Source organism: Hemicordylus capensis, chromosome 5 (genome assembly GCF_027244095.1).
Source record: "Hemicordylus capensis ecotype Gifberg chromosome 5, rHemCap1.1.pri, whole genome shotgun sequence".
Classification (NCBI taxonomy): Eukaryota; Metazoa; Chordata; class Lepidosauria; order Squamata; family Cordylidae; genus Hemicordylus; species Hemicordylus capensis.
The window spans coordinates 152,945,608-152,963,752 of NC_069661.1; the positions used below are offsets into that span (position 1 = coordinate 152,945,608).

Below are 18,145 nucleotides of genomic sequence, written 5' to 3' on the forward strand. Positions count from 1 at the left end.
GTACCAGCTGTGTGCACGACAGGAAGGGGAGGCACACATAATTGGCTGGGCATCCAAGAGCAGCTTGGAACCTCTGTGGCCCGGGCCTGTGATGTGGAAATGGCTGAGTGCAGAGCCATGGCTGTGGCTGCCATTGGACCACTTGTATGGGGAGAGGAGGTTTGGGTCGCCAAAGCGGTGGCTGTAACAGCCCACTATAGAAGGGGCCTGCTGCTCCCTAGCATGCTGGTTGGTACCATCATCTGGCTTGCCCATTGACTCTTCCCAGGGATGTCAACTCCCAGCCATGTTCCTGGCTGTATAGGAGGACTGAAGCCAGCAGGCTGCACGCATAAGGTACACAAAGCATGCTGTGGCCACCGGCACATTGACTGATTGATTGATTTACTGATTGATTAAGTGCTGTCAAGTCAGTGTCGACTCTTAGCGACCACATAGATAGATTCTCTCCAGGATGATCTGTCTTCAACGCAGCCTTTAAGCGCTCTCAGTGGTTCATTCATTGCTGTCGTAAGTGAGTCCATCCACCTTGCTGCTGGTCATCCTCTTCTTCTCTTTCCTTCAACTTTTCCCACCATTATGGACTTCTCAAGGGAACTGGGTTTTCACATAATGTGTCCAAAGTATGATAGTTTGAGCTTGGTCATTTGTGCCTCGAGTGAAAATAATGACCAGCTTGGTCATTTGTGCCTCGAGTGAAAATACTGGATTGATTTGTTCTATGATCCATTTGTTCTTTCCTGGCTATCCATGGTATCCTCAAAGGTTTTCTTCAGCACCAAAGTTCAATAGCATCAATGCGTTTTCTATCTTGCTTCTTCAAAGTCCAGCTTTCACATCCATAGAGTGTCACAGGAAAAACCATTGTCCAAACGATTCTAATATTTGTAGATATAGACACATCATGGCATCTAAATGTCCTTTCCAAGGACTTCATGGCAACCATACCAAGTGCTAGTCTGCGGTGTATTTCTTGACTGCTGGATGCTTTATTTCTTTACTGCTGGATGGTCGATCCTAAAGGGCAGAAGCTATCCACCACTTCAAAGTCTTCATTATCAATTCGGAGGCTAGTTGCTGTACCTGTTGTCATTAGTTAAGTCTTCCTGACATTTAATCGTAGTCCCATTTTTTCACTGTTATCCTTGACTTTCATTACTAGAGCTTGCAGATCATCCACATTCTCAGCTATCAGAGTGGCGTTATCAATGTAGAGCAGGTTATTGAGGTTTCTTCCTCCTACTTTAAAACCATGCTCATCTTCTTCCAGCTTCGCTCAATGTATGTTCAGCATATAAATTGAATAAAGAAAGAGAAAGACAGCCTTCTCTTACTCCTTTGCCAATCTGGAACCAGTCTGTTTCACCATATTCTGTCTGGACTGTGGCTTCCTGCCCTGTGTATAGGTTTCTCATGAGAACAATGAGATGTTCTGGGACACCCATTTTCCGAAGCATATTCCACAACTTGACATGGTTGATGCAAATGAAGGCTTTTCTGTATTCAATAAAGCACATACTGATTTCTTTCTGGTATTTTTTGGCTTTCTCAATCCAGCATGCATCAGCAATGATGTCTCTTGTTCCTTGGCTTTTTCTGAAACCAGCTTGAACATCCAGCATTTCCCTTTCCATGTAGGGCTCTAGTGTGTTGGATGATTCTGAGCATTATTTTGCTATCATGTGAAATTAAGGAGATTCTGCGATGGTTTGTGCAATCTGTTACGTCTCCTTTCTTGGGTATGGGTATGTCAATCAATCTCTTTATTTCGGTCAGCAACCAGCATGAGATTAAAACCTGCTGAAGCCTGCTGGAGAAGAAGAGAAGAGGATTCCATCTCCCCCAGGGTGTGAGACTGGGGTGTTTGCCTCTTCTCTTCTGCCCTCGCTGGTTGCCATCTGCCTCCCCCAGGACTGCTTGTGGAGAGGCTTTGCAGGACTGGGGTTGTAAGGGAGAATGGGCAGTTTTTTTCCTGGTTCCACCTGCTGAGCTTACTGCTCAGCCTATATAGGAAGACTGCCAGTGGCGGCGGGGTCGCCACCGAAGGGGTCGCCACCGAAGGGGCGACACCAAAGGGGATTGCCCCTTTGGGGGAGCCAATTCAGGGGAGAAACGAGGGCGAGGGCTGGACACTTTGTCCAACCATTGTATAGAGGGAGGCTTCTGTTTAATCAATTTTAGGTTGTGCTGAGGTTGGGTTGAAGTTGCAATGTGTGTGGGTTTGTCTGGAGATGGCGAGCCAGGGAGTGCCTTCGTTGAAGGTGGGGCAGCTATTCCTGTGGTGGTGGGGAATAGAAGAAGAAACGCTGGCAGGTCAGCAGGCTGTTCCGGGGGAAGGGTGGTCAGAAATCTAATAGCTGTCCCCCTTTCCGGCTCTCCTGCCAGCTCTTTGATCTCGGGGAGCACTGCCAACATCCCACATAACCTTACCTTGCTTCTCTGCAATGCCAGGTTGGTCCAAAATAAATCAGAACTCATCCATGATTTGATCATGGATGAAGGGGCCGACCTGATGTGTATTACTGAGACTTGGTTGGGGGAGGCTAGTGGTCCAGTTTGGTCCCAGCTTCTCCCGCCAGGATATTCTGTAGAGGAGCAGGTGAGGGGACGTGGGCGGGGAGGTGGAGTGGCTGTGGTCTATAAGGATAATATCTCCCTTACCAGGTTCCCTGTTAGGGTATCGGACCATATCAAATGTGTATACTTGAGTTTGGGGACCAGGGATAGATTGGGACTTCTGTTGGTGTACCGATCACCCCGCTGCCCAACGGAATCCCTTACTGAGCTCACGGACTTGGTCGCGGAACTTGCGTTGGAGTCTCCCAGACTTTTGGTGCTGGGGGACTTCAATGTTCAATTTGGGACCAATTTGTCCGGGGCAGCTCAGGAGTTCATAGCGACCATGACGACTATGGGCCTATCCCAAGCGGTCTCTGGATCAACGCATATTGCAGGTCACACGCTTGATTTGGTCTTTTATTCTGTTTTAAAGAAGATTGGAAACCATTCTTGTTGTATCTAAAGAATTACTTTCCTACTATGGGCTTTACAGCAGGGTTTGAAATTTAGTAAAAAACTGCAGGTTGGGTAGATTAGCTATGTTTGTAAGGGTTTGAATTTATGTTTTGAATTATTATTATAGCAAGGGTAAACTTTATAGTTGATAAATCACGAAGAAATGTGAGCGGGAAGTCCACCTTTTATGTGTGTATTTGTAATGAATGATAATATTGTTATTGTTAAAATTAATAAAAAATCACTTGGGGAAAAAAAAAGATTTGGTCTTTTATTCTGATTAGGGTGGTGCTCCGTGGGTGGGGACTCCTACGATCTCCCCGTTGTCATGGACAGACCACCATCTGGTTAAGGTTGGACTTACAACCACTTCTCACCTCCGCCCGAAGAGGTTACTGGATCCAGTAGGATTCCAAGAAGCCTTGGAGGGATTTAATGTTGGCTCTGCGGGTGATCCTGTTGACGCCCTGGTTGAAAACTGGAACAACTTGCTCACCAGGACACGATTGCTCCTAAGCGTCCCCTCCGACCTGCTTCAAAATTGGCCCCTTGGTATACGGAAGATCTACGGGGGCTGAAGCGGCAAGGTAGGCGACTGGAGCGCATGTGGAGAAAAACTCAACTCGAATCCGACAGATTACAACATGGAGCACATTTAAAGATCTATGCTCAGGCAATACGTGCAGCAAAGAAGCGGTTCTTTTCTGCCCGTATTGCCTCTGCGAGTTCACGTCCAGCGGAGTTGTTCAGGGTTGTCAGGGGACTAGTATCTGCCTCCCCTCCCTTGAACCAGAATTTGGAGGCATCAGCTACCCACTGTGGTGTGTTTAATGAATTTTTCGCAGACAAAATTTCTCGGATTCGGGCCGACCTAGATGGAGACTCCACAATTAATCTGATGTCTGAACTGGAGGTGTCCGACAACTCCTCTTATACGATTCGGCTGGATCAATTTCAGTTTGTGACTCCTGAGGATGTGGACAAGCTGCTTGGAGCGGTGAGGCCTACCACTTGTCCTCTTGATCCTTGTCCAACATGGCTTGTTCTATCTAGCAGGGAGGCTGTTGTAGGCGGCCTGGTAGAAATCATAAATGCTTCTCTGAAGGAGGGCAGGATGCCTCCTTGTCTTAAGAAGGTAATTATCAGACCTCTTCTAAAGAAGCCTGCGTTAGATCCCTCAGATTTGAGCAATTATAGGCCAGTTTCCAATCTCCCATGGCTGGGCAAGGTAATTGAGAGGGTGGTGGCCTCTCAGCTCCAGGCGGTCTTGGAGGAAACTGATTATCTAGACCCATTTCAAACTGGTTTTCAGGCGGGCTATGGGGTGGAGACTGCCTTGGTCGGCCCGATGGATGATCTCCAATTGGCAATGGACAGAGGAAGTGTGACTCTGTTGGTCCTCTTGGATCTCTCGGTGGCTTTCGATACTATCGACCATAGTATCCTTCTGGAACGTCTGAGAGGGTTGGGGGTGGGAGGCACTGTTTTACAGTGGTTCCGCTCCTACCTCTCGGATAGATTCCAGATGGTGTGGATTGGAGATTGTTGCTCTTCAAAATCTGAGCTTAGGTATGGTGTTCCTCAAGGCTCCATACTCTCTCCAATGCTTTTTAACATCTACATGAAACCGCTGGGAAAGATCATCAGGGGATTTGGAGCTGGGTGTTACCAGTATGCTCATGACACCCAGATCTATTTCTCCATGTCAACTTCTTCAGGAGTTGGCATATCCTCCCTAAATGCCTGCCTGGAAGCAGTAATGGGCTGGATGAGGGAGAATAAACTCAAGCTGAATCCAGATAAGACGGAGGTACTTATTGTGTGGGGTCAGAACTCTAGAGACGATTTTGATCTGCCTGTTCTAGATGGGGTCACACTTCCCCAAAAGGAACAGGATCGCAGTCTGGGAGTACTTCTGGATCAACGTCTCTCCTTGGTTTCTCAGGTTGAGGCGGTGGCCAGGAGTGCCTTCTATCAGCTTCGGCTGATACGCCAGCTGCGCCCGTTTCTTGAGACCAGTGACCTCAAAACAGTGGTACATTTGTTGGTAACCTCCAGACTGGACTTCTGTAATGCGCTGTACGTGGGGCTGCCTTTGTACGTAGTCCGGAAACTTCAGTTGGTCCAGAATGCGGCAGCCAGGTTGGTCTCTGGATCATCTCGGAGAGACCACATTACTCCTTTGTTGATGGAGTTACACTGGCTGCCAGTAGGTTTCCGGGCAAAATACAAAGTGCTAGTTATTACTTATAAAGCCCTAAACGGCCCTGGGTATCTAAGAGAGCGTCTTCTTCACTATGAGCCCCACCGGCCACTGAGGTCACTTGAGGAGGTCCGTCTCCAGTTGCCACCAACTCGTTTGGTGGCTACACAGAGACGGGCCTTTTCAGCTGCTGCCCCGAGATTGTGGAATGCGCTCCCTGCTGAGATACGATCCTCCCCATCTCTGGCAATTTTCAGAAAACACCTGAAAACACATCTCTTCAGCCAGGCTTTCCCAGCTTTTTAAAATTTGTTTTTAAATTGTTTTGATTGTTTAATTGTAGTTTTATGATGTTTTTAATTGTTAATCATTGTAATGTTTTATAATTTTTATTTTAATTATTAACTGATTTTAAGGTGTGTTAATGTAAACCGCCCTGAGCCTTTTGGAAGGGCAGTATAAAAGTTTTAATAATAAATAAATATAAATAAATAATAAAACAAATGTAAAAGAAAGGACAATCAAACTTCTATTGCAAACAATAACACCAGATAAATTTTAAAAAGTCCTCCTCAGCATAGATCAGGATACTAAAAATACTACTAAAATAATTGGAGATAAAAGAGGCAGCAATATTTCCTACTTATGAGGCTATTACACAAAATCAAAACTCAACCAGTTGCCTTCTCGACTCCTAAATCTGAGGGGGGTTAAACAATTCAGGAGCTCTGAAAAATATTGTCATTAAATGTACAGCTGATATACAGGTGATACCAGTACCTGCATGCCCACCTGCAGCTAGCCACATTATGGCTACAAGTTGCTCTGGCCTTAGATCCATCGCCTATTTTCCCATTACTAAGGTCTTCTGCAAATGAAGGGCTGCACTGCAAAATTTAGCTACCTGTCTGGTAGCGCAGGAATTGCTTCCTTCCAACAGCCTGTCAGCCATCTGAGGAGAATCAAGACCTGGGCATTTAGCTATCAAAGGGTAAATAAGATCCCGGCGCAGGTCTCTATAGAACAAACATTCCAATAGCACATGGGTGACTGTTTCCACTTGACCCTCACCACATGGGCAGAGCCTCTCCCCATAGGGAATCCCTCTATATCGGCCCTCTAAGAGGACTGAAGGCAGGGCATTGCATCTTGCCAGGGTAAAAACTCTTCTAAGAAGGGGCACCTCCAAGACAGTGAGGTAGGATGCTGGGGCCAAAATATATCTGACTGAATCCTGGCTGTGAAAGTCAGGTACGTATGGGTATGTAGACTGACCTCTGGCAAATTTGGAGAACAACACAGTTGCCAACAGATTGGAAGAGGTCAGTCTACATACCCATACCCAAGAAAGGAGACGTTTGTTTAGAGCCTTGACTGATTATTCTTCTGTTGCCTGCCATATTTCTGTAGTTATTCCATCAGTTCCTGTAGCCTTCCAACTTGGTAATGACCGGAGTGCTGGTCTAAACTTCATCTTCGCATACTAGAGATTCTTGCAAGTAGGGAATATCTTCTAGAGCAGGGATTCTCAATGTTGGGACCCCAGATGTTCTTGGACTTCAACTTCCATAAACCCCAACCAAAGGCCACTGGGGCTGGGGATTATGGGAGTTGAAGTCCAACAACATCTGGGGACTCAACGTTGAGAATTCCTGTTCTAGAGTATCTTAGATGCTGATGTCCCTGCTGTATGGATGGATACTCCTTCCATCTCTGTTTGATCTTCTCTGAGTCAGTTACTATCTGTCCTTTGGCATCCCTCAACATACTAATTCAAGGTTGGAAACTCCTGAGTTCAGAGATCTTTTGGAAAACTTTTCTTGTTTTTCCATGTCTATTTCCATCCTCAAGGTCTTTACAGATGTCGCTGTTATACTGCTCCTTGTCTCTTTCAGAAATTCCCCATTAAGTTGCTTCCTTAGGACTTTATCTTTCTTGACTTTGGCTTCTTTCCTCTTCTGGGCAATTTCCATCATCTGTTCTGACATCCATTTCACTTTCTTCTGTTTCTTGGTCTTTGGCAGTCTCTTTTCACATTCATCCATAACAACCTCTTTGATTTCATTCCACAGTTCCTCTGGTTCCCTATCAATGAGGTTCATAACCTCAAAGCGGTCCCTGATGTTCTCCTTGAAAATGGTGGGTACATTCTCAAGATCATATTATGGAAAATGGATAGCTTTATTTTTCCGCTTTAGCTTGACTTAGAACTTGCACATGAGCAGTGTGTGATCTTTTCCACAATCGGCCCCTGGCCAAAATTTTACTGTTTATCAAAAATAGTAAATCCATAGCACAATCAATGTCTCATCTTAAACTATCATGGAGAAATGTGATAATCTCAACAGTTCATATGTCATCTGAAAATAATGCTATTACTTCTTGTGTAGTTATAACAACAGAAGACAATATCCCCCAGGTACGTGACTTGCTGATAATAAATGTGAAATACTGTATTATCAGAACACCTTCAGAGAAAGTGCTGAGGCAAAACTGACAAGTGAAGCAAAGGGTCACAGCTGTGAAACTCAACAGACACAAATGAAAAGGTAATCCAAAAGTTATCCTTCATATTTCAGTATATTGAGAGAGAGAGAGAGAGAGAGAGAGAGAGAGAGAGAGAGAGAGAGACGGATCTTATGAAATACACCTGAAATAATTCCAAGGACTGCAGTCAACAGAGTTTGGTATTCATTACCAAGGGAAAGGGTTAGACACAAATAAGATTTATGTAGCAAAGGCTAAGCGAACAAGTTTTTCCAATATGTCCATAGAGCTACTGGTTTAAGAGGCAAAAGAAAAACAATTTTATTCTAAAGTAAGGTAGGAATAGGGTTTATTTAGAGGCAAGGATGATCCAACAAGGTACATTAAATCATGGCAATTATGATCTTGAAGTCTAAGATGAATTTTATTTACAATAACACTTTTCTTTGCCTCCACACATTCCAAACACATTACTACACAACATAATAAAGAGATTCATATAGGGATTCATTCAAATAAACCACGCAATCACATGTTCCCATAAGGGAAGATCAGCAAAAACACAAGGCCCCAAAATATTGGGCTAGGTTACTGAAGAAGATATTCCCAGCAAAGTAAGTTTGCTGGGAATAAGTTTTAAATAAGTGTTTACCAGTCCACCAATGCACTCACCAGTGGTGAGAACAAACTTTTAACCTGATGAGCACATTTGTTGCAAGCACGAAATGAGAGATAGGAGAAAGGAAGAGGGGTTGTCCCTGCAGTCATGGGAGACTTCTGACTGCTTCCAAGTGCTTCCCTGGCCCAGCACAGAAGCCTGATGAAAGACCCGTCATCCAAACCTCATGATTGGGATAGCAGGCAGGATCAGTGACAGCCACAAGAGTTGGTTGAAAAGGCTGCTATCAGTTTCCCAAATTTTCTATGCTAAGCTATACCTTTCGGTAAACACTGGCAATACCAGGAAGAAACAAGGTACAAAACTGATTCTTTGAAAAAAAATGTATTTGTACAAATGTTTGTCTTTAACAACTACATCTATTATAAATACACACAACCTGAAAAATCATTTTACCGTAGAGACAAAAATTGAAAAATTGGCTTAGAGGTGCTTTGACACATTTATTATTTCTCAATTTTCCCAACCATTATGACTGTGATCTAAAGAGGGCATTTATGTTCATGCAAGAATATTCTCTACACTGTCAGGTCTATCTTTGCAGTTTTCACCATTACAGCTGCCAACTGAGAAGGAATCAAATCACAAGTTAAACTAGACAGTGCTTGCCTGCATTGTAGATACAGGTTAAGTATCCCTAATCCGGACATCCAAAATCCAGAATGCTCCAAAATCTGGAAACCACCACGGCGTGCGCCCACAGCACTGTCTTGTTGCCTCTGATCGCCTCGTAACAAAACAAAAAACCAAATGCCTCAGCTCACTCGCTCGCTTTGGCACTAGAGATGAAGGCGGGCGGGGGAGAACAAGTGCGGCAGCTGGAGCAGCAGCCACTGCCGCCGCCAAAGTGTAAATTGAGGACGGGAAGGGAAAGGAGCGGAGGGGGATGAAATCTGAATTTCATTGCAACCTAAAATGCCATGTTTGAGTCTAACATGACTAGCAACATTATGGCGTTGAAAAATTTTCTCACAATTAGTTTTCATTACATTTATAGCTACCTGTAGTTATCGTAAATTCAGTGCTTATTTGTTTTTATACTTTAAATAAAACCTAAAAAAATAAAATACAATGTACAGTAACCTTTCATATTTAGACTTGGATCCCATGCCCAAGATATCTCATTACAGTATGCAAATGTTCCAAAATCTGGAAAAGTCCAAAATCCAGAACATTTCTGGTCCCAAGCAGTTCGGATAAGGGATACTCAACCTGTACCCCCTTTGGCTTGAAGTTTACATCTATATGCACCTATTAACACAATATAATTTTGGACTAATTGATCTTTAAAACTAACAAAAGCAGTGTTCCCTCTAACAAGGATTCCCAGATGTTGTGGACTACAAATCCCAAAATCCCCAAATGCAATGGCATTTGCTTGGGGATTCTGGGAGTTGTAGTCAGCAACATCTGGGAATCCCTGTTAGAGGGAACACTGAACAAGAGGCAATTCCATAAATTTATCATTCGTAATCTAGATCGAACAGAATATCCAGATTGCATAGCTTAATCTCTCATTTACAGCTACCATCAATAATTTCCTTACAGACAGATAAAAATTGAGAACAAGTTACTTTAGTGAAGAAAATACAAGATGCTCAAAAAGAAAATTGTTCAGAGATAGCTTTTAAGATCAAAATATACTTATTCAATGTTCTAGCCCCTCAAAAAAGAAAAATGCAGCAACCACATTAGTTAGACATGATTAAGCACCAATGAAACTAATAAGACTAATTTGTCCTTTTAATTTCAACAGGACTTATAACTGTCTTAGTCTGACTACTGCCCAGTATTTATACATTTTTGATAATAATTGCCTTTCTCACTGGAAACATTCAAACTGCATTAAGCCAGGATTCGTGAAAAACACTGGTAGAATGTACAAATCAACTAAATGCAACTGATCTTCCCTTCCAGTATCATGAATACTCTAAGAGAATTCTAAGCTCATTTTGCAATTTCTATTTATCATGAAGACAGTATTCAAAATAGGCACACCACAAGCTGACCTGCATATAAAAGGCAGGATAAGATTGAGTTTCATCAGCTGCAGGCAATGACAGAGTATCATCCGCTGAAAAGACACGTTGGATTTGCATCAGAGGCAGCTATACAACCAACACACTCCTCAAAATATAATATTTACAAATAGAGGCACACTTACACCTGTTATCCCCTACAAGTGTGATCTCATGTAGCACATGCAGTACAACCCAGAAAAAAAACACTCTGAGAAATGGCAAAAACTAAAGCCAACGTTCTTAATATATTCAAGAAATTCTATAGAAATCACTTTTAAAAATTTAGCCCTTTAAGAAAAATCATTCTTTAAAAAGAGAAAAAGAAAATTCACTCCCATATGCATGAAGCACAGTTTAAGCCCAACATCACTGACCAATCAAAATTAGTGAATGCACTGCATCTCTCTGCAGTGAAGAGAAGCAACAAGGTAGGCTGTCATTCTGCACAGGCTGCCCAGAACAAGCTTTTCTAAGCAGCAAAGCTGCTCCTCTTCAGAACGGCTGAACCTCAATGTTGTCTCTGGAGACAAGAAGCCTTCAGTATGTTAAATTACTTTCATTATGCATTTTCAGCTGCTTATTGATTCTACAATAGGAAGTGGGAGACTGCAGCAGGCTCTAAAAGCAGCATTACATGCTGAACGCATGAGCAAAACGCTGAAACAATGGCACAGCACAAACACAAATTTTCATTAAGGTCATATTTTGGAGAGATGCTTTTTACCCTCTTTCCCCTGTACTCTGCTAACAAGTGAGAGAGAAAAAACCTAAACCAAAAAACAATGAATCTCTCCAAACTGGAACTGCTCTACCAGCTTCGGGAATTTATCCAATCCTCAGTGGAGGTAAGGTACATTCCTTATTACGATACAGAGCCTAAGCAGCATCTAAGGAAAGGCTGTTTGTGAAGGGGAAGAAATTACAGGTTCAACTTAAAATTCTGACTTTGACTTTCTGTTCTTATGTTTGATGACACACACAATGTTGCTGTTCAAATATGTTTTCTTCCATTTGAAAAGGATGCAGTCCTTAATAAGTGTTTGTCTGTAAATGCATAAATGTAGAGGATTACCATGTCTGTGCCAAAAAGCTTTTCTTGGAGGTGCAGCATAAGTTCCTGCTGCTAAAAAAAAATCTTAATGCAGTTTAAAAGGTTTTTAATGGAAGCCATTTGAAAAATAGCAGCCACATATGTTGCAAATAAATGAAAATACTCCATAAAGGATCATAGATGTTGCTGTGTGGAGGATGGGTTATATGACTAATCGCCAATTTGCTCATGGGAAAAAATGATCTTTTTTCATGCTATGATGTTAAAGGCTTTGCTACTAAAGATATGTCTGAATAAATGTAAATACGCTCACACAGAAGTAAGGAATTCAAAAAGCATGTGCAAATTAGGCTAGCTGTAATTCCCATAAAGCAGCTGCGGCTCTTACATGATCACATGAAGTCAAAACAGTAGTGTGTGAACTACCTATTCATTAAAGCACACACACACACAAAGTACCAACAAATGCATTTAAGAAAGTATTTCTGCAACGTTTTTCCACTTATCTTCATATGTTTATGTAATTGCCTGTGGTTTTAACAGAACATTAAAAAGTGTCCAGTAGGAACTGATCCAACTGAAAGGGGGGGGGTGTAGAGGGAGACCTACCATATTTGGAAAGGCTTAAATAATCTAGTTATATTATATACTTGCTACAAAAAATTATTTTACATTGTCTGACAAGAGTTGTGTTATTCAAGGTGCAATCATATGAAACTAGATGAAAAGGTTATCAATAATGACAGAAATAAATTCTATAATTTCTATTTTTAATATTTTTCCCTTTTTCTTTTCAAAGATGAACATCATTTAATTCAATTTTGTTACTGACAACATGAAGAATACAACTGCCTGGGGTCCTTCATAGCTGTCTGTCTTACATTCTTCAGGATGAGCTTATAACATCTCTTTTAGACAAAAAAGGAATTAGACAAACTGGAAGACTACACCACCCACTAAAGTTATGTCAGCATACACAGAAGACTATAGGTACTTGCTCAAATGTTTAAAGAGAAAAGATTAACTCAGTGTCTTATTGTTAAAGAAAAATTGTGAGCATCTCTTACAAATGGATTTATAATGTTAAAATGGGATTGTGGATATGGCTGATGAAGGAAGAAATGGTTAGACGTGACTACCTTGAAGGAACATCTGTATATCACCAGCAAACTAAAATGGGGCTGTAATCAAATTTTAATACCACTACAGAATATTATTTATGTCCCTTGCTATAATGGCTACAGTTTGAAGAAAAGCATAATCCAGCTGATGTAGTTCATGGCTTCAAAGGAAAACACAGAAACTGGATTAATATAATATGCAGCAACAACTTCTGTGACAAACCCTTGACTCCAGACTTATGCGCAAGAAAACAATATATAGCTGTAACAAGAGGACATCTGACTACATCTCTGAAATCAGTTATTCAGTGTCAATTTTTATTTTGCTTTGCCAGATAAAAGTAAAGGAGGAGGGGGGAATGCTGCCAAACCACACAAAAGGGGTAAGAAATTATGAACCACTCACAAAAGTTTTGCTTTCCACTGATGATCTGAAAAAGATAGATAACTCACATACATCAGGTATTAGTCTGCAGAAAAATATCAGGCAATTAAATCCCTTTATTCAATTTTTTAAAAATCTGCTGCTGAAGTGCTGGAACAAAAAAACCAAAACCCAACAAAAATATTCTGCAAGGCAGGAAACAGATCGCAGCCATCACTCTGTTGCCAGGTGAAAACGCATGTCAAAATCTGTCAGTGACACCATGTATGAATTTATGACAAGCTGCTACAGCGAGCTGAAAGGCCCTTGAGGCAACAGAAAACAGGTAGGTCAGAAGCTTCATGCACCCAACCTCTGTTTAACATTTACAACAGAACAGAGCACAGCTCTGGAGATGCATTTCATTTTAATTACCCTCCCATCTTGACATTTCTGCTTTCATTTAAACGAACATCTAACCGACCAATGCAACATAGACCTGATGTTTAATATGTCTGTCAAAAAGTTGGCACATGGAACATTTTCCATTTTTATAAGATCTCAGTTTGCATGTTCATGCAGCTTACTCTTGCGGGATAAGCAAGAACATCACTTGTTTCAGCTTACCTACCCCTCCACTTTTTGAGTTTTCTTAATTAGAGCAAAGGAATACAATTTATAATACACATAGAATGGCTTCTAAAACATGCTTTTAATGAAATAAGACCACAGTCACAGCATGAATTACTGTCCGGAAGCTGATCAGAAACTTGCATATGGTGAAAGAATAACTAGTGTTTTTTTGAAGTGTTTTCTGCTTTATTTCATATCAAAAGCTACTACTGTTTAAAAATTGTTTTAAAAAACACAGAGCAATGACAAGCTCAAAACCCTATTATTGATGTTTCCAACTGAAATGATTTATTAGAGTGAATATTTTAACACACATATGGCCTCACATTTGCTATTTCTTTTAGCTCATTTTTAACTTTAAAAATATTATTTTATGAAAGCTTGAGCAATTGTGGTGTAAAATCACCAAAACATATATGTTTCTCTGTCAAAATCTCTCTCAGAATGCCTTCCATGATGCAAAGTGTTTGCCTTTCAGAAACAGTATATTAGCAAGCATCTCACATATATATTTCATATTGGTATTATAAAACTGCTGAGGGTGTGGTCATAGCATAAGTCACACTACTGCAATTAATGCTAGTTTACTAAATAGTGTGTCTCCATAACTGGAGGAATAAGCCTCTTTCCCAATATTTCAAGGAAAAAATCACCCACACACATACATACACACACACAAACACGTAACTGATTTAGGTCTGTCCATACAAGTCTCTCGTAATAAATATGCATTCAGTCTAACTAGAATATGTTGTGATTAAATACTCTTCCAAGTCAGTAGCTGAATATGAAATTATTCTATGCTAGCAGCCAGAATATCTTAGAATGGAAATATGTGAAATGCTAGGGAAACTCCACATTTAAAATATGCAGCATGTGTACACATGCATACATACACACTTATGCATGACAAAACAATTACACACGCATGTACAAATAAATGTTCCACATACTGATACACAGAAACACACACAAAGTAAGCAACTTCCAAGTAGATAACACTATAACATTTCAATAACGTTAGAGCTGCTAGTCAAGATTGGATTAAAATTGCTATGTGGCTTCAAAATAAAGCCTTCAGTATGAGGTTATTATCCACAGGAAGAAGGCAACATCTCTATCTCTTTCAAATACAGCTACCTCCTTTTTCTTCTTCTTCTTCCTTTTCCCCCCTTTTTCAACAAACACAAAAGCCTTGTATAAAATAACGGCTTAATTTTTTAACAAGCATGGAGGCCAAAGCTATGCATGCACACAGTTTACATTGCAGTCTCTCTTACGCCTCAAAAGAAAAACCTGTCTTTTTTAAATACTCTCAAATTCCCACAAGCCAAATACAATTCCAAATTCAATGTCTGTTAAGCAAAGTGTGATGAATACCAAACACCTGCTTTTCTGTATATATGCAAATGATTAGGATCATCCAAAAATCAAACAGCTTTGTATCTTCTCTCTTATCTTTCAGGACAAAACAAACTTCCAACAAAAGAATGTGTTTCTCTTCCATTCCAGAAGTCAACATGCAGTCTGAATCTAACATTACAGTTCGAGATGCCATTGATGACATCAGTACCAATATGTACCAGCCACTGTCTTATCCATTAAGCTTTCAAGTTTCTCTCACTGGATTTCTGATGTTGGAAATTGTACTGGGACTTGGCAGCAACCTCACCGTATTAGTACTTTACTGCATGAAATCCAACTTAATCAATTCTGTCAGTAACATTATTACAATGAACCTCCATGTTCTTGATGTAATAATTTGTGTAGGATGTATTCCTCTAACTATAGTTATTCTTCTGCTTTCACTGGAGAGTAACTCTGCACTGATCTGCTGCTTCCATGAGGCTTGTGTATCTTTTGCAAGCGTTTCCACTGCAATCAATGTCTTTGCTATCACTCTGGACAGATACGATATCTCTGTGAAACCTGCAAATCGGATTTTGACAATGGGAAGGGCTGTGATACTAATGACATCAATATGGATTGTCTCTTTTTTCTCATTCTTGATTCCATTCATTGAAGTAAATTTCTTCAGTCTTCAAAGCACAAATACTTGGGAAAATAAGACACTCTTGTGTGTCAGTGCAAATGAGTATCACACAGAACTGGGAATGTATTACCATCTTCTAGTACAAATTCCAATCTTTTTCTTCACTGTTATAGTAATGTTAATTACATACAGCAAAATATTGCAGGCTCTTAATATCCGAATAGGCACAAGATTTTCTACGGGGCAAAAGAAAAAAGCAAGAAAGAAAAAGACAATTTCTTTGTCCACACAACATGAAACTACTGATGTATCACAAAGCAGTGGAGGAAGAAATGTCGTCTTTGGTGTAAGGACTTCAGTTTCTGTTATAATTGCCCTACGGCGGGCTGTAAAGCGACACCGTGAACGAAGGGAAAGGCAAAAGAGAGTCTTCAGAATGTCACTGTTGATAATTTCAACTTTTCTTCTCTGCTGGACACCAATTACAGTTTTAAACACTACAATTTTATGTTTGGGACCAAGTGACCTTTTGGTAAAGTTGAGATTGTGTTTTCTAGTCATGGCATATGGAACCACCATCTTTCACCCTCTACTGTATGCATTTACTAGACAGAAATTTCAAAAAGTACTGAAAAGTAAAATGAAAAAACGAGTTGTTTCTATAGTGGAAGCTGAACCTATCCCAAATAATGCTGTAATACACAACTCGTGGATAGAGCCTAAGAGGAACAAGACAATAACTTTTGAAGACAACGAAGTAAGGCAGAAGTGTTTAGTAGTACCTCAGGTTGTCACAGACTAGAATTCAGTATTCACTTAATCATCAACGTAAGAATGTTGGTGTAAATACTGCCAAATAAGGATCTTTTGAAAAGAAAGAAAGAAATGGCTAGACTGTAAATGTTTGACATGTGTTAAATAGACTAGGCCTGTATTCTCTATTTCTTCATTAGTCAAGATGTGTGTTGCATGGCAGTTTATTAGAGTAATTCCATGGGTATATTTTGTCAATATTCTGTCTAATATACAGCTAAGTAAATATTTTCTAGAAAAAAGGGGGGGAAAGAGCAACAGCCTTAAAGCAGTGTACACTTTTAATGAATTATATTTGAGTTGCTGTAAATATATAAAGCTTTGTTTTTAAGCTTTCTGCTTCAAAAATAATGTATGGATTTGCCACGTAAAAGCTGCATCACACCGAGGTTTTTAAATCATACCAGTGATAACTTAATATACACTGTTCTGTCAGTCTTAACAGCACACTTCTTATACCACGGTTAGAAGCCTAAAATTGTACTTGTGTCCAGTGAACCACAGAGATGTTTGCCTTTAACAAGGGTTAAAAAAGCAGAACACTCACAAAATCCCAATTTCCTAAATTCAAACTAAACCTAAGGGATTTTTTTAAAAATGTAAAACCAACCATGCTATAGCCACTTCCATGTTGAAAGAGTATTGCATGAGTACTCTGAAAGAAGTGGGAAGTAAAATGGGCAAAGGGTGTGCAAAATGGTACCAAGGATATACATAACTATAACAATTCTAAATTTCTTCTAGAATTCTGCTTAAACTATAACAATTATAGTTATAGAATAGAATTCTGCTTAAACGATAATGAAGTTAAAATAGATGCATCAACTTACTCCATATTCTAAGGTATGTCTCTCAAGTATACATACTTCTGTTACAAGCTTGAAACAGTAGATTTTTTTAGTCACTGCTAAATGCTTGTTTACATGTTTGAAGCTACCTGAAGTACCCGATCAGTTAGTCAGTAGCCCTCAAACCATAGCAACAAGGAATTCCAATGCTCATCAGTGGTCAGTTTCATTTTTTTCATCTCTATGTAGAATGAGTTTTTTGGGGGCGGCAGTATCAAGGCACTGTGCGCACAGATACATTCAGAGCGAGGCCTTCCTAATTCAACCTGAGCAGGATCTAAAATTAACTGAGCGGGCATCAGAAAATTTGTGAGCACGCACACGTGCACACGCCTTAGAGGGAACAATGATGCTCATCAGCTACACCCCCATACTTAGACCATTACAACATCACTGTATCTGAGAGGTGAACTCTACAAATTTCTAGAATTCAGAACCCCATCACTGTTTATTGCCACTTTCTGTGAAATAGAAGGAAAATGGTCAGGAAACCACAATGTCATACAGTCACCCTTTAAACTGAATTTAGGAGTTATACTCCCAGGCTAAGTAATCACATAAACAAACCCTAACTTGTATTATGTGGTAATAATCTTTTCTTCCTTCCAGCCCTTCCTACTAACTGCAGTGTGTGATTAAAATGTCAGTGCTCAGACAATTACTCTGCACAAATGCATCACAGGGCAATATCACAGACGTTATTATGAATCCATCCAGACAATCAGTTTGTAGTTCAGCATTTGCTCATTTGTTTTACTGGATCCCTCAAGGAAGTGCTAGTCTTTTGGCGATGTTGTATTTTCCTATTTCTCAAACTAGCACCCCCTCAAAAAGAATAGAATTTTGCCAATAAGTAGCCAGGTAATGACTATTTAGAATGAAACATAGTTACATGAGCTGGATAGTGATCAATAATG

At 40.4% G+C, this 18,145-nt stretch overlaps 2 protein-coding genes across 7 annotated transcripts in view; one reads left to right on the forward strand and one right to left on the reverse strand.

The window, feature by feature from the left end:
• The window catches only part of COG5 (component of oligomeric golgi complex 5), a 270,566-nt gene that overhangs the window by 203,642 nt on the left and 48,779 nt on the right, over window positions 1–18,145 (reverse strand). The gene's annotated exons all lie outside the window — the stretch shown is intronic.
• GPR22 (G protein-coupled receptor 22) lies at window positions 10,803–16,711 on the forward strand. Of its 3 annotated transcripts, none has more exons than XM_053255363.1 (3): window positions 10,803–11,250; window positions 12,256–13,287; window positions 15,040–16,711. In XM_053255363.1, exon 3 carries the CDS (start codon window positions 15,065–15,067, stop codon window positions 16,367–16,369), a length of 1,305 nt encoding a protein of 434 aa, XP_053111338.1. In that variant the 5' UTR covers window positions 10,803–11,250; window positions 12,256–13,287; window positions 15,040–15,064; the 3' UTR covers window positions 16,370–16,711. The 3 variants fall into 3 exon arrangements, with proteins under 3 accessions (XP_053111338.1, XP_053111340.1, XP_053111339.1); XM_053255365.1 differs by having other exon boundaries at window positions 12,256–12,960; XM_053255364.1 differs by having other exon boundaries at window positions 10,808–10,945.

What these genes read in the sequence shown, in the direction of transcription:
- GPR22 (XM_053255363.1), top strand. Translation starts at nt 15,065, where the DNA reads ATGTGTTTCTCTTCCATTCCAGAAGTCAACATGCAGTCTGAATCTAAC.